At 45.0% G+C, this 21918-nt stretch overlaps 1 protein-coding gene across 1 annotated transcript; it reads left to right on the top strand.

Moving 5' to 3' along the window:
• The first annotated feature begins 4396 nt into the window (after positions 1-4396).
• Positions 4397-12523, top strand: LOC144116277 (uncharacterized). The gene is made up of 3 exons (XM_077650998.1): positions 4397-5197; positions 5279-5464; positions 7646-12523. The coding sequence occupies exons 1-3, from the start codon at positions 4955-4957 to the stop codon at positions 7922-7924; spliced, it is 708 nt and encodes a 235-aa protein (XP_077507124.1). The 5' UTR covers positions 4397-4954; the 3' UTR covers positions 7925-12523.
• Positions 12524-21918: the final 9395 nt, after the last annotated feature.

The raw sequence follows: 21918 nt of genomic DNA, 5'->3' as shown, positions 1-21918 counted from the left end.
TGAAATGGCTCGTAACGCACTGCTGAAATTATACTCCATCTCACAAGTTGTTTGCAGCACTGTGAAGCCTGCAGCTATCTGACCCAACCAGAACAACGTGCGCTACAAAATGTGTTTATCCATGCCCTCATCCCAGTACGGTGCCTCCATCCCAGGGAGGTAAAGAGCACTAGTGACCAGCTTCTGCACACATGAAACACTGCGAAACTCGGCGAACGCCTTGTTTACAAACGACGGCGCAGGCCTCTGCAGTGCTGTGTTTCTGAGGACTTTCTCTGATAATTTAACCAGTGCACATAATGCTCACTGTACTCTCAAAACACTATCGTGAACTACTTTTTTCATTACTTCAATGATTGTTTATAAGAGAGTCTCAACAGTTCTCGTATATTTCAGCGACTGTTTGTTTTCTTTGCGCCTCATTGGATGACAGAGCTGTGCCTTTCCCAGTGCTGCAAACTGTCTTGTGAGAGGGAGTATAGCAGTAAGAAAGGCACATTCTAAGCCTAAAATTTGCCTATAAGAAAAAGGGCTTTTTCTGGAACTTTTGTTTATTTCCATTCACTTAGAAAAAACAAAAAAATTGTCTTGTTTTGTAGATTATCCCACGAAATTGAAAGTAAGGTCAAGCTGAAGAAGCAGTCTGAGAAGATAGCCTCGATAGAATGTAAGTGCGGAAGTCAGTTGGAATACATTTCTGCAGTTATGTATTCCAACAGAAATGCCGTGATTTAAAATTTTTTTAACTAACTACTATGTGACAATATGTGATGAAAGCTGCCACATTATACCTGTGCATGGCACATATCTAAACCCAAAGAAGGGTAGTGAAGATATGCCGTAGTGCGCACCTTGTTTGTGTTTTCTTTTTCGAAATTCTAACAAAAATGAAAAAGCAATTCTAGCCAAGGCTCATGTGCAGTGCATGCATTCTTCTAAAGAATAATGGTCCATTCAAATGTACTTAAATCTACAATAAAGCTTGAGGGAACTTTTAAGCTCCGCCTTAAAGGTAAGACGCGATAGCATTAATGCGTTCTTTTAGCGGCCTGGGATCCTCTTTGCATATTGCTTCGCAGCATAGTCATTGTCTATTTTGTGTTCATATATCGTGGGAGTCCTCAAACCACTTCCGGTGCATAGGTGCAGCAGTTAAGCGATGCACCACTGCCCTGGAAGGTGGCCGTTTCAAACACAGCTGCCGGTGCAGCTTGTCGGACGCCGAGCAACCTCTGGCGAGCAGTCATTAATTCAAGTGCCACCTGCCATGGTGGGCAATTTGTGGTGACATCACAAGGTCAAGTGACCTAGGTGGCAGGTGGGCCAGCTGCTTTTTTCGGTTACAGCACCGACGACGCTGGATCTTCTGCACAATGAGAGCCTTAACGCTATCACAGTAATGCCTGGTTTTCCAGCTCAGTGTGGCGTAGTCAGGGCTGTTGCACAAGCCAGCGAGAAGAGGACAGGTTCCTTCCTCCGCACACCTGCACTTTGCTCCTAATTGCGCTTGAGAACAGGTTCAGTTCAGTTTGATGAGAATTGACCACCCAAAACTACAGAAAGAACTGCTTAATAGTGCAGGCATTGCATTTTCTTTCTTGCACTTCAGTAAAAATTAAGTGCTCCATGGTGTATCAGCCTTTCTTTGACTCATAATTCTGCACCTGCTGCACTTAGCCAAACCATTTTGCGAATTCTTTATTCTTCATCCATGAGAGAGAGAGAAACAACTTTATTGTAACACCAGTCAATGAACGCCAGGAGAGAAGTCCATCTCCCCTGTCGGCCCTAGCCGTCGGCCGGGATCCCTTGGGATACAGCAGCAGCAAGGGCTTGACCGATGATGTCTTGCTGGACGTTGGGGTCTGGGCTGCGGAGGAAAGCCTCCCAGGATTCTATAGTGCGTGAGCTATCATATTTAGCCGGGCACGTCCACACCATGTGGACCAAATTTGCTGGCTGATCGCAAAATTTGCACTTTGACCTGAATACTGTAGGATGCCACTTGCTGTAGATTACTGGGTTGGGAAAAACCCCTGTCTGTAATTTCCTCCAAAGAACCTCCTCTTTTTTATTGAGCGTTTTGTCCGCTCCCGGATATATCTGACGATTTAGTCTGTAGTATTGTGTGATTTCCTGGTATGCGCGCATATCCTCTGTGCTGTTTGTACTTCCAGAGATTTGGGAGGTCCCAGGGGTCGACCGGTAAGTGAGACCTCGGGCGACTGAATGAGCCTCCTCGTTCCCTTTAAGTCCTTGGTGAGCTGGTGCCCAAACGAGCAGAACCAGTTCTCTGGGTCCTCCTTCCCTGCTTAATATACGGATGGCAGTCTCCGTCACCCTCCCCGATTCGTAATTTCTCACAGCGTTTTTTGAATCGCTAATGACCACCTTGACCCCTCCTTTGCTGGCGGCTAAGGCTATCGCCACTTCCTCAGCTTCTACTGTCTTGACACCACTGACTGTGCAGCACGCCACCGGGGTTCCGTCTTCCTTAACCGCCACAGCCGCGTGTGCGGCTTTGCTCTCATATATTGCAACGTCCGTATACAGGACGTCCTGTCGACCTGTATACCTAGCATGTATTGCTTCTGACCTGTCTTTGCGCCTGCCTTCGTGAAAGGCGGGGTGCATGTTTCTGGGCAGCGGATGGATTTTAATCTTGTCCCTGATTTGTCGTGGTATGTCTCGTGAGCGGGCATGTTCATTGTGGCGTTGAGCTCTTATAGCCGAAGGGCCCATCAAAAAGGTCCTGCAGGGTCTCTTGAGATTGGTCAGCCGACATAATGTGATGGTCAGCGACCAACTTGAACAGGCATCTGTAAAAAGTAGGGTTTGACCTTTGTAATCACTCAAACAACTGTGAGCCATTCGTTGTCTGTCATCAGGTAATTAGTTTATGTGTTGCATAATACCCGACTTGCGCACGCAGTGACACTACATTAACACTTCTTTTTGGGCGAGTTGGTGCATACTTGATTTGAAGAAAATAGCGCCAGAGCATGCAAACCAAGAAAAGACAAGGACGAGACACAAAGCGCTAACTCACAACTAATTTTATTGAAACCAGGCAGCGCCTTTATATGGCGACGTTTCACTGAAAAAAGAAGAAGGAGGAGGGCAGGAAAAGTAAAGAAATCTAAGCGACCATCACAGCGAGCACACATGAGCAAGCGGTAACCAAAACAAAAAGTTAACAAAGATTATTTAAGGGCGGCATCTAAAAATTCGAACTCGGACGAAAAAAGTGATACAGATGTGGTGCTTACACACCTATTGCCAAGTTTCCTTATGTAGAAAGCATCCAGACATTCACGTGCCTTCTTATCTGTGCTTTTGCCAAGAATCTTAGTCTGACTCAATCGTGCCTCGCATCCGTCGCAACCCATATTATGCGCTACCAAATGTGCATATTTATCCTTTAAATCTGATAAATTTCGGGCATGTTCCCCCAAGCGCTCGTTGATGCAGCGCCCATTCTGGCCAACATAGGTCTTCCCACATATTAAGGGGATAGCATAGACCACTCCTGTGGAACACATGATGAATGTAGGCGTCGCTGAACACCAGGACTGGTGCCTCCTAGAGGGTGTGGACCGCTTAAAAAACAGTGCTTCTGACTGCGCTAGAGCACAGGGTGACAGAATGTTAAACGGTGTAGTGACCTTCTTTGGGCAGAACCGCCTTAAGCTGGTTCAAGCTGACAAGGAGACTGGTTTTGTTGTTCTTCCAGAGGATCTGTACGATCAGAAGGCGTACGTGGCAATCAATAGGAACTTTGTACAGGTGAAAAAAAGTGCTGTCAGAGTTAAAACAAAATTCAGCAACTTCTGCAAGGATTTAAATTTAGATTCTCTCGCTAAAGATATAAAAAACTGCCGAGGTAATAGCCTAAATGCTTTCTTTACTGCCAAAACTCACAAACCCGATGTACCTTTCCGGACTATCGTGAGTGAAGAAGGTTCTTGGCAAAAGAACGTCAGTACTTTCTTGCAAAAGCAACTTAAATTACTACGGATGGACGATCCCTTCTTCACAAAAAATTCGACAGCTGTAGTTGAATACTTAGAGTACCGAGGATATTGGTTTTGGTTTTTCCATAGATGTACAAGATTTGTTTTATTCGATTCCTCAAGACCAGCTCTTGGCGGCAGTATAGGAATGCATAGAAGCAAACGGTGACGTTTCTTTCCAAAATTCTTCAGGTTTGTCGGTTGACAACTTTATCGCATTATTGCAGTTTTATCTTAGTTCTACTTTTATAAGTTTTGACAACCTGCCTTTTTTGCAGCGCAAGGGTGTGTGCATAGGTTCCTGTGTGGCCCCCATCCTTTGCGATATTTTCTTAGCGAAAGTTGACCAGTCTTTAGACATAGTTTTTAATGGGGGGGGGGGGGGGGGGTGGTTTTAAAGGTGTTTAGGTACGTGGACGATTTTTTAGTGCTTTTAAAAAAGCTGACTTCCTTCACCTACCCCTCTACAGTAGGTGAAGCTTTAAATGCTTTTAATAAACATGGACTTGGGCTAACGTTCACCCATGAACTTCCTGGTACGTCTTACAATTTTAGATCTAAAACTAACCTTTCTTGAGAGACATGTTTGCTGGGGCTATTACCCGCGCGCGAAGAAAGATCTTTTGCCTTATGATTCTATGCACTCAAAGACGGTGAAAAGAGCAATAGCGTCGCATTGCTTGGAGTCTTCTTTGAAAAAGTCGTGCCCGCATCAGTTGCAGGCTAGCTTCCAGAATCAGGTGAGCCGGCTGCGTCCGAATAAATACCGAGCTGAACCCAACTCCAAACCGTCCCTATGCTGTCCCTAGCTGAACCAAACTTGACGCTGTCTGTTCTCTGTAATCTTAGATGTCCCCAACCATAGTATGTGACTGCGAGGTGCGCTTTTTTCCACGTTTTCTACGCGCGCGAACTTCAGTTGCCGCCAGTGACGATCCATCATGCCGTTACGAGGCGTGCTCGTTGGCGATAGTCAGCTGAAGCGTTTGTGCAGGTCTCGTCTGCGGTTGCGTCCGTCGGTCGAGACCTGCACATTCAGCTTCAGCGGCTACGATGCCGTGCGCCTTGCAAGCGCTGTGCGGCGCATTAACCTGCTGCGCGCAGACTTCTGTGTTGTGTACGTGGGAGGCAACGACATCTCTAGGCCAAACACAAGTCCGCAGGAGATTTGCGACAACATCAAGGTATGTACTACGTGGTGGTGCAACGCGTCGAACTTCTGCCGATTTCAGTAACGAGTTATGAACTATCATTTCGCATCCTAGGCCCTCGTCCTGCAGCTGCTACGCGACGTGGCCCCTGTGGTCCTCGTGGTGAAGGTGCTGCCACGCTGGTTTATTACAGCGGACGCCGAGGTGAGCCGTAGCTGGTTGAACCGCCGTCACTTGCTCAACCGCAAGCTGACGGCTACGCTCAAGCGGATGCCGTCTGTGTTCATCCTGAACCCGGACGTGAGTACCGACATGCTTGGCTTGTTGTACGCCTTTGGGGTGAACAGTGCACAAAAAGGCGAGTAGAATACCAGGTGAACATAGAGCTGGTGTGCAACAACATTTATTCTTAGTACAGGAAATCTCCGTTTGTTCGTGGCGAAACAAAAAACAAACAGTTTAGGAAAAGTTGTTTGTAACTGCCGGCCTCTTCTGATAACAGAGAAAGTGAGCATACATTGACATAGTCTTTGCCCCCTGTTCCTGTCATCTCAGCTTCCATATTTTGCTGTATCAGTTGCACTTTATATTTTTTAGAGCAAAACAGTTGAGAATTGAGGCGTGCGCCCACAGGTACTACAATGCAGTCATCCATCATGGGCAGTTTCCACCTTGTTGGCGTACTTTCTCAACTGCTTGCAAGCATACTAACTGCTTCCTGCATGAGAAATGATTGCATGCAGTATACCACATGTTGCGTGCTCACTAATCGAACTCTCAGTAACAACTCTTGACAACACATAGTGACACGACTACCTGCACTATTCAGTTGCACACATTACAAAATTATGAAAAGAACATTATGTATTGTTTAGATTTCTTTGAAGAGGTCTTGCCCTGACGAAATAGACAAAAGGTTTCAGTAGCTATGCATGCAGGTGACATGTGCCAGTTGCCCAACTTATATTCTCATTTGCATTGAAGAAAATGTGCTGGAGCCATCACGTTTTGTGAATGCAGTTTGCTCACAGCTTTAAAAAAAAAGGCAGAACACACTGATGCTGTAATTTTTTACCTTCACACTCTGCCACACAATCTCAAGAGGTTGGCCGTTGTTAAGTTTGATTTTTCAGCACCTAAAATGCTGGGCAACATACGTAAAATCATAATATCTGTTAACTGAGTGAGTGTTCAGAGGAGTGCAGGGTCTTGGTCTCTCACTCACGGCAAGTAGTACGTTCGATAGAGTAGCTGATGTCATAAAATTCTCAGTAGGCCTGCCAGCAAGGTTAAAACTGCCCATGAAGGATGCATGGCTGCACATTGCAGTACCAGTGGGTGCATATATGTCGGTTTGCAGATTCATTCTGAAAAACATGAAGGTAAATATGAGCAGAAAACTATAGAAAATCAGAAGGCTGTGCCAAGAGGTGGTGGCTGCATCAGTATATGCTCACTGTCATGATGCAGAGCTCACCTAGCTAAGGGGCACATGCCGGCATTAAAGTATTTATCCCAGCATGTCTTCTTGGTGACCTGCCGTCAATATATGTTCAGACATTTTATCTTCACTTTGTTTTCCTCAACTACCACCTATGGAGGTATTATATGAGGGTTGGGGTTACAGATATTTAAGAAAAGATATGAGTACAGGCATTGCGTTTGAAAATGCATTGTCAAGGCTTCAAGAAATGAAAATGGGCATATGATGCCAGCGACTATATGGGGAAGGGCATTGCAGTCCACAAATGCTCGGGGGAAAAAAAGATTCTGAAAATGTGTGAGCAACAGGCCGAGTTATCTGAAAAGGATGCACAGCGTGGTGAGATATGTGGGTGCGATGCACAACGTAAGGTGCTTGACTGAGTGAACTGCAAAGAATTTTGTGCTCCAAAGAAAGGCTGGTAATGCGGCTTCAAAGTAAGAGGCTTTCAAGGCTGTTGTCCTTCAGAGATAAAACGCTGATGAAATAAGGGTACGGGGCATGATGCACAAAATGGACAGCATAGCTTTGATTTGATTCGAGCACATTTGTTAGGTGTATCTGAGGTGGGTTCCAGATGGGACTGGCGTACTGAGGTTTTGATCTGATGTGTTTTATATGCCAGAAATTTCACGTGTTTGAGTTAATTCTGTTTTAAGCAAGTGCTATGTTTGTGTGGTCCGCTTTGTTTCTGCCTGTTCATGAGTTGTTTACTTCAAAAATATACCAGAAAGGTAAAATGTTACTCTAGCTCTATACTGTTGTGATGTCTTAAATGTTTCCCCGCGCTGGTTGCTCACGTTCACCGAGCCGGTAACAAAATGGCGCCAATGTGCTGCTATGTGATATTGCAAATGGTCGAGGTTAATTTGGAACCCTCCACTGTAGCAGCCCTCATACCTCAAGTCAGTTTTGGACATTAACCCTAGATACCATACCATGTTTGACGTATTGCCTCAATTTGCCCTATTTCTGAACAAATTCTGTTTTATTTTCAGCATCGCTTCTTGGATGCACGTAAATTTCCAAAGAGGCACCTTTTTGGCGCCGATGGATACCATCTGTCGGCTGGTGAAGGAGTGGAGGAGCTGGTGGAGATCCTCGTCAGGAGCCTGGAAAAGGTGTACGGACCAGGCATCCTTGCTCCTTTCTCAAGGGTGCCAACCAGGCACATCATTAATGCGTGCCATCACTGCGGTACAAAGGGCCATGTGAATGGGGACTGCTACGAGTACTGCAGGCCGCTGGACCTGCACTACTATCTGCAGTGCTCATAGCAGTGGGTACTGTAGTGAAAGTGAGACCTATTTCTGATGTGCTTTTGAGCTACATCTGCTCCTTGGAATCTGTTGACATTATCTGGGGTTTTTTGACATGCACTGACACCGCACAGCTTGCAAGCTTTCTTGCATTTAATCTTCATGACTTGCCACCGCTGCGGTTGAAATTAATCTGGAGCTCTCCACTGTTATTTAGTAAGACTTTCTGACAGGCTAGTTGGTACATATTCATTTCTGGAGGCTGTGCGCTAAAAAAGACGTTCACAGGAAAAAGGAGACAACGGAGTGGGTTCCAAGAGAAAGTAAGCGTAGCAGGGGGCGGCAGAAGGTTAGATGGGCGGATGAGATTAAGAAGTTTGCAGGCAAAGGGTGGATGCAGCTGGCAAAGGATAGGGTTAATTGGAGAGACATGGGAGAGGCCTTTGCCCTGCAGTGGGTGTAGTAAGGCTGATGATGATGATGCAATTATGCTTTCACCAAGCTGGGAATTACTGACAGATGTCCAACACATGTGTTGGACAATATGAGTATAGCCACACAGTGGTGATCATCAGTCATCACCTTTCTTACAGTCTGCACAGACCCTGACCTGGCTCTGCATTATGTACAGACTTGGCCAACCCAGGCCTTGTGCTCAATTGAACCGTTGCAGTCACAGCCGTGTGAATGCCCTTTCCAGGCTCCCTTGTTTAGGCTGATCAAGCGTGAAGCTGTTCGTTCAACGAAATAGTAGACATAAACTGCTGCCTCCGCTGCAGCTCTCTAGCCCACTACATCATCTGTGCAAGTGGGGTCTGCCTCCTGCTGCAAAATAAGCCTGGTACGGCACCCTTTTGCAATGCTGTGGTGCACATGTCTTTCATCCAGGCCTGTCATTGACTGACACTGTTTGAATGAAGTGCGGTGGATAGCGTTACCTACTATTTAGATGCCTAATGAAAAAGCATAAGTGCCTCCGACAGTCAGGTGCAACAGCACCACTTCCTTACTCTTTGGCTCCTTGCACTGCATAGCCTTTCAGAAGATCTTCAGGGCTCGCAGCTGTGTTGTACAATTTTCTCTCTCAACGTTTAAAGCTACAGAACAGTCGGTACTGGACCCACCTCCAAGAACATGTCTATTCTTATCTTGGTACCCCCGTTGTCCTGAGATTCATAAGAATCTATGTCTGCGAAACTAGGATCACCTTTAAATTTGTGAGCCCAGGATGCAAGAATTTCTCGAGGTTGAAATGAATCAAGTTCACAAGCATTCCCCCGTGTTCATTCTGCTGTTGTGCCTTGCATGTCACTGCCTGGGTGGAGAAGGAGGCTAGTATTGCACTTCTGTTTTTATAAGAAGGGAAGGAGGGGTCACTTCAATCATTGTGACATGTTGCGATGTGATGTGTACTCAGTGAACTTGGTGAATGACTGCATGTTTCCAACTGTTGTGTGTGTATTGCAACTGTAGAAACTGCTTCAAGAGTACAAGTGTAATAGTGTGCAGGTGTTATCTTTTATACAAAAATTTTAGCTCTACACATTTCTTGACCCAGTTCCTCCCCTCATGTTTTTTTTTTGTAGTGCAGAAGAATAGAATACCACGCTACAAGTAATGCTTATGGAATGTCAATATGGGTAGCGTTGGTTGAATGGTCCTACCTGTTCTGTGTACATGGCAATGTTTGTCCATCGAAAAATATGACACTCAGTGTTTATTCTACATGTTGTGTGCGTTTCTGCGACTGCAGTTTCTGAGCTGCTCTGGCTTCTTGGAGAGTGGTATCGCAAACTGGTGCTGAGGAAGGATTTTCTCACATCCAACTATACTTTGCCTATTAGTCAGCCCTGTAACATTCCCACTGCTTCTCACGCGTTTTTGAGTGCGATCTGCATTAGAATGTCATGCAGCCATTTGCTGTGCATTAGAGTTTACACTGACCACGTAGCTCAGAGAGGCTCAGAGAGGTGTTCCTAAAAGCCTTGCACCTGGTCACACAAAAGTGTGCTTATGGTGTGGAATGATAAGCGCTCTGTGTGTGTGCAAGCCTATAAAGCAGAGAGAAGGCTTCAAAGGGGAAACTCGAGACGCACTTTATGCCTGAGTGAACAACAAACAAAAACAGCACATTACACATACATCAAGATAACACAACAGAAAACACCGCATTCCTATCACACTAATGGTCCTCACGCATAAACCACAAAGTCGCACTCATACAGTCTTGCTACCGAATGCGGGTGGTTTGTACGCTCTCTCGGACGCGGAGTACGGACATAAGCCCAGGTGGTACCTTGTTTTAAGAGACGCCGCTGTTCTATGAGAAGAGTGGTGAGGAGGATCAGGTGAAAGTGTAGCAGCAGCGGCGGCCTTACGCATCAGGAGCAGCACCAACTGCTGAAGATGATGACGCCGAAGTGTAGCCGAATTGAGCTTCCTCCGCGTGCCGGCGTCACGCGTCGTTCGGCTGCACGCCATCATACGTTCTAACACTTCAGCCAGTAAATCAACCATTTCCTTTATCGTGCCGGCCTCATACTGATTGGCACAACAACGAGAGTCGGTGCTGCCACGTTGCCTTAGCTGGATGTCGGCGTTGGAGCATCTTCGTACTGATGACGAGGTCTGGCAGATAGCAACAGCCGCAGGCTAAGCGTCAATCCGGAGGCGTTGACACAGGGCCCGCATTCCGAAGACGGGGTCAGCGTCGTGATCCACAGGTCCGGAGCATCAGCCGGTGGGGACCACGCCAGGTCAGTAGGCCTCGCGATCTAACACCTCCTGCTGCAGCTCATGGCAATGCGCCAACGTCCGCACCTAGAACGTTCCTCCTGTCTACCTCGCCATCCCTCCTTTTATACGTCCTTCTTCACCCCAGGTATATGGCACATACCCACACAGGGGTTTGGCCAAGGTGTAGTTGAATTCATTTTCCTTTACTTCTACCTTGTTTTCAGTTTCGTCGTCGTCTTCTCCATCTCTTCCAAAAATACGACTGCACTCTCTTCCCTCTTCTCTTTCTTTCAAAGTGCCATGTGCCAATTAACATGCCTTTCCTTGCGTCCAGTGTTTCCTCATCCCTCTTTTCTTTTTCGCTCGTGACACACCCTTACATCTGTGAATTTCAAAACTCTATTAGCAATTCAACAGTCCAGTAAGTTTTTTTTGTTGTTGACTTTTGTTGTGCTGCTTTTTATCCTCTTTAGGTTAACTTGTGAGAAATGTGACTATAATTAGCATGAAGCATAACAGAAGAGAGCATGGTGTAGTCTCCTTGTCATTCTCATAATTTAATATATCTGCATATTAGCACAGGCTCATTTCAGCTCCGAAATGAATTCCCTTTTAAGTGCCTGACGTTTCCAGTGCCCTTGCAGTCATGCTCAAATTATCATTGTAATGATGCTATGGCAATGACTGTGCTTGTTTTTACCTGCCCACATTGTGGCATGTTCTCATTGTAGTCCTTCCCAAATCACATGGTGCCTGTCGATGCAAGCACAGAACGGTCTTGGGCACTGCCCATGCTTTCTGCAGATAGTGTTTGCAAGAGTCCTGGGGACGTATTACAGAACTGTCAAATAGCAAAGTTGCCAAAACTTGTCGAAAACAGTCAGTTAGCCTCAATCCTATTGGTCGGTCGTGGCTGGCAGCCATATTGCTTTTTTGCATCATGGGTGGCTGCAGATTACGTCACGGATGTGGCAGAAGTGATGGCGTTGCACACCTAATTACGCAGGTGCAAATTGATTTTTTTTGTGATCGCCTCGAGGCGGTCAATTTGACTGTTGCGTTTGGGACAGAAAATGGCGGCGGTGAACGCGGCGATACAACTGAGGTGGTTGCGCCGGTGCGAGCAACGGCGAAGGAGGGCGCATGAAGACGCGTTTGACCTGCCGGACGAGCTGTTTTAACGCCTTTTTTCGACTGTAGAAGCAGATTGTGGAATGGCTGTACGACGAAGTCTCCGATGAACTGCTAGGTGCGCGTGCGAGCGCGTTATCGGTTCGGCGGCAGGTGCTATGTGCACTGCGGTTAATTGCCACGGGCAGCTTTCAAGCTGCCGTTGGTAGCAAGGCACACATCGGCATCACACAACCGATGGTAAGCGAATGCCAATCTGCTAACTTAGCACGCAGAAGGGGTGGGTTTCCGTGGTCACCTAAGTGCAATAGCTACACATAAGCAACACAGGCTTATGCTGGCAAAGCACTTCATTTTCCCAGCAAATCGCACTTCGTGGTTGTGTTCTATTTCCTCAAGGGAAAAGAAACAGACGGCCCCACATCACATACTGCAACACTTCACCCTTTTGCGTTTTCAAACGTAAGCACCGAACACGGCGATTTTTTCATTGATTTCTTACCAATCGCTCCTTGCAAGTTTGCTCAGCAGGCACGCAGCCTTCATTGCCTTCGTTCAAATTTTTCTGTGCACTTAGGTCAACCGCACAGTAGCCTGATTTTTAGATGCCGCGTAAAAAACAATAACATTGGGTGGAATTGGCTGCTTCGGCTGCTTTCGTGCCATGGAGGAAGGACTCCATGTTTCGTACAAAGCGGCTTGTTGACATTTTACCGTTGTGAGTGCACCTCCTCGGCACCAATAGTCACCCTCCAGAAAATTGAATAACACAACTTCTTATGCTTTTTGCGTTGCTTAATATGTTCTAACTTTAAACACAATTTTCTGGCAAAATAAAATATTAATTATTTTGATCACTGTATTTCTGAATGCTTTTTACAAAAAAATTAGCAGACGGTCTATCGCCGTGCAAATAAATGCTCTCGGGGTGGCGCCCTGATGTAATTGGCTGATTCCTCGTAGCATCAAGCGGTGACGTCTCATCGTTTCACCAATTTGACGTCACTGTCATTAACTTTTGACAGAATTTATGACAGTTACGTGATACGGCCTCTGCTCTCTAAATCATGTTAATGAGTACACAACGGTTCCTGAGGTCATTGTGACTGAAAGAAGTAAAGTTAAAAATTAGGAGCACATTTAAGCTTTGCCTTAAAGTGACCCTGAAATGATTTCGATGAGTGTATTCTAGAGCAACAATTGTGTAGAGGTGGCCTTTTTGTGTATTCAAGTCAAATTTGAAACCTCTGCATGAACCGTATAATTTAGAAGTAATTGTTAAAAACTGCTGCTCCCAGTAGCTCACAACCGATTAGGGTAATGCACCTCACTGCACATTCCCTATCCCGATGACATGTGGGCAGACTGGGCGAGCTTGAAGGCTGGCGCTTTTGCTCACTGACGTGTGATGTGTGAGGTGTGTCGCTCTAATCAGTTGCGAGCTACAGCGGTGCACTCGGAGCTTTCAAATTTGACTTGAATACCCGCAAAGCCCACCTCTACAGATTAGTTGCAGTAGAAGATGCCCATGGAAATCATTTCAGAGTCCCTTTAAGATAAGATGCGATAACGAATTTGCCTTCTTTTTAATTTTTTTAATTACTATAACAGTGCATATCCCTAAGACGCCTTACTGCCATACACCACGTGTTCACTTGGTGCCCCTCTGACACGCTTGAACCAACAACCCTTTGTGGCATATTAAGTGCCTGCCTGGCACACAAAGGACCTAGGTTCGAACCCCAATGGCAGCGAATTTCTTTTCGTTTGAAACTTCTGGGAATATTTTCGCCAAGTTTGTGAGGCCTTGCTGTCAATCCTAGGTCACAGCAATGGCTTTTTGACCGAACGAGCTGTATACGCTATTGTGTAAAATTGAGTGCTATGTCACTGCACTGCTGTGCAATGGTGTGTGCAGTGTGAAACAGTCAAGCAAATATTTTGCGGGACAGTAGGACTGTGTGAATGAAGTATTTCACGTTTTGTCACAGGCACGAGATGGAGTCCGGGGCATAGCCTCCGCATTGAAAGTGGCGATCACTAGATTAGAACGTGGAGGTTTCTGCCGTGGTTCTGGTCTCAAGCATGGCAGATGCTATGATGTCAGCGCAGCCAATGTGTTGACGGCCCGACGTCATAGGAGATGGATATGTCAAGCTTTCTTAGGTGATTCCTATGTAGCTAGGCCAGTTCTGCAGTTTTGCACAGAATCTGTTTCTGTGCCCGAAAAAAATATTTCCATTAAACTTGGTGTACATGTGCATCTGTGGTAATAGTTGGCCACATGTGGTCCTGGTTTGTTCCACAAAATCACATGTTCTTTTAGTCGACTGCAGTACGCTAAGAAATGAAAAGCCATTGTGCTGCAGTTAATCGCCATGCATGATAGCAGTCTTGGTACTCATGGGTTGACTATATCACACTACTTCTGCACTGGTTCTTTTCGCAAAAGTTATGGTTGGAGCAGATACTTGGAAAGATTTGTACTTTCCTATGTGACTTCTTATTCAAAGATAAGAAATTTCTCCCTCCGATCAGCAACTTCTTGGATTGCAAAAGCATAAAACAAAACGTAATGCTCCTACACATTTTGTTTCCGCACTCATAGGAGACAACACAAATGTAGAACCCATTAGTTTTTAATACTTGCACAGCCAAGATCGTTAGACATCGGCATCAGTGCTGTTCAAGTTATGCAAGCCTGACTGAGTTGTCTGTTGTCGAAGTTATAGAACCAGCATGTGTAGAGAGTCCAACCACTGGTATGTCTAGACACTGCACCTTTGGGTTCAAACAGAAAAAGACCAGTAACAGTATGCCCAATTAATTGTTCAAAATTTGGTTTCCACCTAGAGAAGTCTATCCTTGAGATGTCTGCACTGCTTGCTGGCTATGGAGTATGAGTCCAGTCCAAAAAGAAAACAGTACGAGAACCAGGAGCGTGTGCGGTAGTGTGATTGGCAGAAGTAATGCTGTTGGCCGCTTTCAGATATTAATCCGCTATCTACCTCATTAGAGCAATTACTTTGTCGAGGTTGTTGCACTGCATGTAAGGACACTGACAACACTTGCAATCGTAACAAACCACTGTCATTGTAAACCATGCACAAATGTCACAAAGAAGTGTTGCAACTTGACTTCCATGGCGGTTCACTCATCACTGCATTTCTCCTTGTAGTGGATGTCTTTTTTTTCAACACAAAAGTTTACTTTTGTGAAGCATTTCTTACTTTCACATTTCGTTCCATGAGTGAACAATTCAGCAGTGAGCGGGAAGCAAGAAATAGTTATGAACTGATAACAACCAGATAAACTGATCAGGAAGGGGAGGCGACTAGACAAAGAAAAACGTTCCACTTGCACATGTGTGGCAACTGTACATGTACATAGTTTGCCTGTTGCTTTGACTCATTGTTTTTTCCACCCCGAAGATTTTAGAAACTAAGTTCGATTTATCGTTTCGCATCAAGGCCTGATCGCTTGAGTCTTGCACTGCTGCATACCCTATGATGATAGCATTTCATTTTGTAAGCACCGCTGTATAAATGAATACTGTGAAATGTGCATTAATTACATGTAAATCAACCACTGTCACTAACAAAGAAGCCAAGATGAACTGCACGTCAGTTGTGACTGCACATATAGATCACCAAAAAAAACTGACAGTTCTGTCAGAAGTAGCATTCTGAACAAAAAAGAAAAGGTTCTGAAACTAGCTCCGGAAAAAGTTTACTGAATGTTTAAATACAAACCTCAAGGTTTAGTACCCAAATATAACTGTCTTTGTGCGGAAAGAGAATAGAAGTTAATATTCTTGTGGTTGAGCCGATAGCTTTTCTCAAGTATCGAAGACAGACAGTACATGAACAGCATTCATAGACTTTTGCTTTTGGCAATCTATGTTATGATCTACATGCTAACATTGTATTCTGCATGCTCCTTTTTTGTGGCCAGTTCTGTGACGTTATTGCTATCCTTGATGACCGTGTCAACCTTTAAAATGACTGAAATGCCGCATTTATATGGTGGGATGCTTGGCAAATGGCTCGTTACACATCTAATTTGAAATCACTTTTCTTTTTCCATGAGTGCTCGAAATTGATTTCCCATACACGGTTGTAATACCAGGTTAGCAAGACAAGGATCCTTATAACTACATATTTAGATGTGTTTCTCATGCATCTGTCCTTGTTTATATTGGCTCAGTTCGCAGCCATGATTGCTCCATGACATTGCTTTGAACTGGTGCTTATGATAATGGCAATACTGAAGCAAGTTGAGGTGTGGGCTGCCTTTTGTGTTGCTAGTTGCAGGCTGTCAAACAGGCCACAACGCACAACTGCACATAACCTTGTTGGCAGGTGGTATACATTATCCACATAATATAAACGTCTGTGAAACGGTGTCAATAGCATTACACTATACGCAAAACTTACGCGAATCACCCTCATTAACTTTTCTACCCACACATGATATTGGCCTCATCACTACAGTTACTCCCTCAAGAATTCAAGAATGCCTGAGATATTTCACTGAATGAATGCAATACAAGACTGCCCACTTTAAGCACTGTTCACAATGGGTACCCAGCACAACAGAATTACACATGACATTCCTGTAGAGCCATTTGAAATTTTTTCAACACTTTAGCTTGCTTCATTAGCATAACTCTTCAAGCCCACCACTACTACCACTGGAAGCACCCTTATACATGTCAACTTGAAATTATGTTCAGTGCAGCTTTATGCGCTGAACAAATTTCAAATGATCCTTTTATGCAATCGCTTGCGGCTGTCATTGTAAAGGCTTTCACACTTCTCCATGTTCAGCGAAACTGTTTGTGACCATTTGGCAGCACATAATGATATGTGTGATGATGTGTTTATTTATATTTTGTCTGTACTACCACATGTTTGGAGTGCGTAGCTGTGCCCCCAGTTCTTGGTTGTATGTGTGCTTTTGTAACAGTTCTAAGTGTTTAATTCAGAAACCATATGTTGTATTCATTCCTGCTACATTGCTTTTCATTTGTACAATTCGTCATGCAGCACCTGCCAGGTGCAATAAATGAAATATAACGGGGCGCAACACAAAAATGGTGCAAATGAAAGAAAATTGTTGTTTCATAAAGAATTTTTAATGTGCTGAGCTATGCAATGTCTTCAGGACTAGATTTTTCACTCATCACTTCCAGGGTGGCTCTGTCTAGGCATTTATGAGGTGGCTCTTTTTTTCGACTGAGCACCATTACCATCCTTTTAATTTGCCTGATAAGGAAAGGCACCTAAAGGTGTTGAAGTGCCTGCTTTTCTCGGCGCCAGTGTGCAGAGTGCAGTGCAGTGTGGCGTTAGTTGCAGGAAAATGGAACGGCCTACTAAAAGTTGCGTAAATGCACACTTACACTCATTTATTGTGCGTCGTGAAATTTGGCAGTGAATGTCAGGTTAATATACAGGAATGGGAGTGTAGATGTTTTCAAAAACAACAGGTGAAGGGAAAGGTTTAACTGGGGATGAACTTGAAGATATGCGTGCATCCTCCACAGCCAGGCTGGAAGAGAAACCAGGAATAGGAAAAGGTAATGAGAAGGAGGAAGAATTTCAAGGCAAAGTGCTATGCACTATTAAATGCCTGAGGAGGTCAGAACCAGTTATTTAGAAGGAGGTCAATCAGGACTGCATGCTTAAATCGGTGCCTGCACAATACAACGAAATGACTTCACTGTGTAACATAGCTGTAGTGCCGAGAAGCTGCCGATATTGATGACAACACCACTGGGTATAAATATAATGGAGGCTATTCATTTGTTTTTATGCACATATATCACTCACGCAAAGTGAAGTAAATTGTCCATATGAATAAAATTGAGCACGACACAGGTATGCCACACGTATGGCTGGAGCCATTTTAAACGTTACATTTGTTGCCAGGGTTTCAAACTATCGACCTAGATTTCGCTCAGCATACATTACACCACATCGAAAGGACTACCTTGGCGATGTGGCAGCAAACATTGAACCATTTGCTACGAAAACAAAGTTCTGAAGGAGCATGGACATTAAACCTTCAGTTGAGTGTTCTCTTGTTTGTAACGGTGCTTAATTAGCACACAAGTAGATATCGAATACCACTTTCGTCCATGCCTACTAAAAATCTTGTAATTCTAATTCGTTTTGTAAGCTTACGTAATGAGTACATAATTGCACTAGTCCATTTTGCTATTCGGATGCTAGACAGCGGAACGAGAATAAGAAATTCATTGCAATTATTTACTAGACGTAATCATATTCTACATGGCAGTTTATATTCACTCACTTCTCTCGTGCTTACACAGAACGTACAGCCGAAATGTGTCTGTACTGCTTTGATGAGAATTTGTGCACCTTAGGCCGGCTTTTGGTAATGTATACATGGTTTTGTCGAGCATTTTTCGCTCTGTCGACACCGCCATTTAGCCCCAGAGCACTTCCTTTTGAATAATTTGGAAGGGCGCCTTTCGCGAGCATGGAGATAATAGAAGCATCGAAAGATGGCGCCTCACTGGCGCCGTGTCGAACACTGCGCGTTTCGCTTGCCGCGCTGCCTTATAAAAACCACTGCGACATGAATTATCTGTGTTAGCACTTTTTCAAATGCTGCGCGGCACCCGTCGTCTGCACTGGCCCAAACACGGCGCAATCGTTTTCAAACGGCGCGCCATTTATGCCAAAAGCGCTGTTTGGCTAGTATCATCAGCAGCAGCCAAATTTGTTTACGAACTTACAAACGCGAAAACCATTTATATAGTTGTGAAATCTTGGCTACTTGGGGTGTGTACGTTATTAAGTGTTGCCAAAACTAAAATGTGAGGATGTAATAGTGCTGGCATGCATTTTGACATGATTTTTTTTTGTTTTGTTTTCAAATAAGCTTGCTATGGCAGTGCTTGCGTCAACCGCTAGGGGACCAAAAAGCGGTAGACTAATAATTTTTGGCCGGTTTTTACGTTGCGCAGGGTCGGGGGCTATCGGCATAGGAATTTTGGCGGGCTTTCACAAGGCGTAGTCGGCCGGACGATGGGTCGGCAAGCTAGGAAAGTTAAGGAGGATGAGGACGGGGAGTTAGTACAGTGCCAGTAGTGCGACCGTTGGTGTTACTTAGATGAGACTGGGTTCGGGAGCTTAGCCGAGGCGGATGAGGCTAGCTTCGTGTGTAAGATGTGTAAGCTGTTTGGGGACGCCGTTCATGCGTTAAAAGGGGAATGGGAAGCTGGGTTTAATGCACTTAATGCGGACCGGCAGGTGGAACGAGAGGCACGGATTAAGCTGGAAGCTCAGGTCGCCGATTTGATTAAAAAAGAGGAGAATAATGCCGCCCTGTTGAAGCGAATTGTGGGCGAGATTAAAGAAGAGCGGGAAAAGCGGACCCAGCTAGAAAAACAGGTTGAAGCGCTCAGGTCGCGGCCGGCTGGGCACCCCAGTTCGGAGAAGTGTCAGGTGGGGGACGAGGCTCGTCTATCGTACAGTGCTGTAGTGCAGCGAGCATTGAGTGAGAAAAATGAGAACGAAATGAAAAAGGTTAAAGCGGGCATGGAAACTCGCGACAATAGCGTACAGCGGCAGGAGAGTCAGCTAGAGCGATCCGGAGGCCAACAGATGGAATTAGGAAGCGAACGTTTGGGGCGCAGGAGAGTTCTGGTGGTTGGGGACTCGAATGTAGCGAGGGTTGAGGGAGGCGTTCTGACGGCAGTGAAGGCAGACAGGCGGGTGCAGGTGGAGGCTCAGTCGGGAAAGTGCATGGTGGATGCAATGGCCAGAGCCCGGGAGGTGGTGGTGGGCAGCATGGATGGCGAACACCTTGTGGTCATCCATGCTGGTCTCAATGATGTACTGCAGGGGAGGAGCCAGAATCTTGAGACGCAGTTGGAGGTGGGGATGCGTAGGCTTAGAGAGGCCTCTGAGAGTGTGCATGTGACCATATGCGCAATCCCAGAGGTCCAGAGGCAGGCTCGCGAAACGGAAAGGAGGGTCGTGGAGACTAATCGGGTAATTAGGCTATTGAGTCGACGACTAAGATACGAGGTGATGGAGGTCAACAGGGAAGTGTACGAGGTTAGGCCCCACCCTTTTGCACAGGATGGCATCCACTACGGTGGTGCCACTGGCAAGAAGGTAGGTAGTAGGATAGGTCGGCAGGCAACAGCTTTTTTGGGGGGACCCAGAGCTCTGAAGGAACCAGTGTAGAGAAGAAAGAATTAAGATCAAACGGACAATGGAACCATAGGGGAAGAGAGAGACGCAAGCGCCAGGGCCAAGTTAATTCACCTGATGCACAACTACTACAAGATAGACGTATCAAAATACATATCTTTCTCGCAATCACGCCCGTCGAGGCATAAACACGCAGCCGCGATAACAGAATACTCATGCCATAACGACACGTTCATGTATTCGTACTTTCCCCTCGTGATCAGAGAATGGAATCGCCTTGATCCCTCAGTCATAACTGCAACCACATTATCTCAGTTCACGTCACGGATAGAATCATTATCAATTAACGAATAAAGCAGTTTCACTGACATACTCAACCGCCTCTCATCACTTCATTAGATTGTTAATTAATTGTGAAGAAAGTCTTATTTTTTCCGCTGCTGTGTTCCCATGTGCTCTAATTGAATTCCTTATGGCAATGCTCTACCCGACTCCTAGACATGTATTTTTCTTTTTCCTTGCTAATGTTTACCTTTTCTTGTACTTTTCTTGTTCCTTTCTGTTCACGTGTGTTTGATTTGTATTCCAAAGTGCACGGCTCAAATTTTTATCATGTTTGTCATTTTTGTTCACCCACCTGCTATGGTCCCTGATGGGACTGGCAGTATTGTAAATAAATAAATAAATAAATAAATAAATATTGTAAAAAAATAATTCAGATATAGGTTTCATTAACATGCAAGGTGGCAGGAATAGACTGAAATGGGAGGAAATAGAAGAACAGTTAAGACAGGAGAAATTAATGGTATATGGTTTAGCGGAAACACATCTTAGAGACATGGAGCAACCACCTTGTAACCCAGACTACGCATGGGAATATTGCAATAGAACAGAGGGCAGCAGAAAGGGAGGTGGAATTGGGGCATTCATTCATAAAAGTATGAATTTTCAAAGGGTTAGACTGGGATGCAGGGAACATTTATGGCTAAAAGGAACAGTGGCAGGCAAGCAAACACGACTTGCCTTTGTATACCTGTGGACAGGGGTTAATGCCAAAGAGGAAAACAGGAAAATGTTAGAATGTATTGCAAGCGACATTGATGAGCTAGGAGTACAGGGCGAGATAATTATATTAGGCGACATGAATGCACACATAGAAGACTTGGATGGGTACACGGATTCGACAGGAAGCATGCTGCAGGACATGTGTGACAGGCATGATTTAGTTGTATGCAACAGCACCGAGAAGTGTGAAGGGCTCATAACATGGGAGGCGGGGAGTCTGCACTCGACGATAGATTATGCACTAATGTCACAGAGGATGTATAACAGATTAGGGGTAATGAGCATAGATGAAGATGGTTCCAGAAGTCTAGGTAGTGACCACAAGCGTATCAAGTTGAGCTTCAGAAGAAAAAGCAATGTAGGACTGAAGCAAGATGAACAATCAGGGGGTAATTTTTACTCAGAAAAGCAATTGGAAGTAGCAGCCAAACAAATCGAGAAAGTAATTTTTGAGGATAGTGAAACAAAATGGACTTATACCAAATTAACTCGATTACTGGAGCTAGAGCTAGCTAAGGTGCGAGTAAAGCTAAAAGGGAAAAGATGCAAACCCAAGAGTTGGTGGGATGAGGAGGTCAAGAGGGCAATAGAAAAGCGCAAGGAAGCATCCAGGGAACACAGATATTCCAAGAAGAGGGGGGAACCAAAACCCGAAGTAGACAGGAAATGGGATACCTTTATAAAGTGTAGAAGGGACGCATCCTATTTGATTAATGAGAAAATTAGAAGAAAGGGTGCCCAATGGATGTCAAAAGTAAATAAAAAGGATAGAAAAGCAGCCCAAAAATTCTGGAAACATCTAAATGCAATGAGTAATAAAACTAGGCAAGAACAAAGGTTTATTGTTACAGATGAGGGTATTAGACTAGAGGGGGATGAAGCAATAAAACA

Source organism: Amblyomma americanum, chromosome 1 (genome assembly GCF_052857255.1).
Source record: "Amblyomma americanum isolate KBUSLIRL-KWMA chromosome 1, ASM5285725v1, whole genome shotgun sequence".
NCBI classification, from domain to species: Eukaryota; Metazoa; Arthropoda; class Arachnida; order Ixodida; family Ixodidae; genus Amblyomma; species Amblyomma americanum.
Note: the sequence above shows the minus strand (reverse complement) of the source record. Positions and strands in the feature narration are given on the sequence as shown.

Excerpts from the sequence above, each read along its gene's own strand:
- LOC144116277 (XM_077650998.1), top strand. The coding sequence starts at position 4,955 with ATGCCGTTACGAGGCGTGCTCGTTGGCGATAGTCAGCTGAAGCGTTTG. Across the intron at positions 5,198-5,278 it reads AGATTTGCGACAACATCAAG|GCCCTCGTCCTGCAGCTGCT; the intron begins GTATGTACTACG and ends TTCGCATCCTAG. Across the intron at positions 5,465-7,645 it reads TGTTCATCCTGAACCCGGAC|CATCGCTTCTTGGATGCACG; the intron begins GTGAGTACCGAC and ends TTTTATTTTCAG.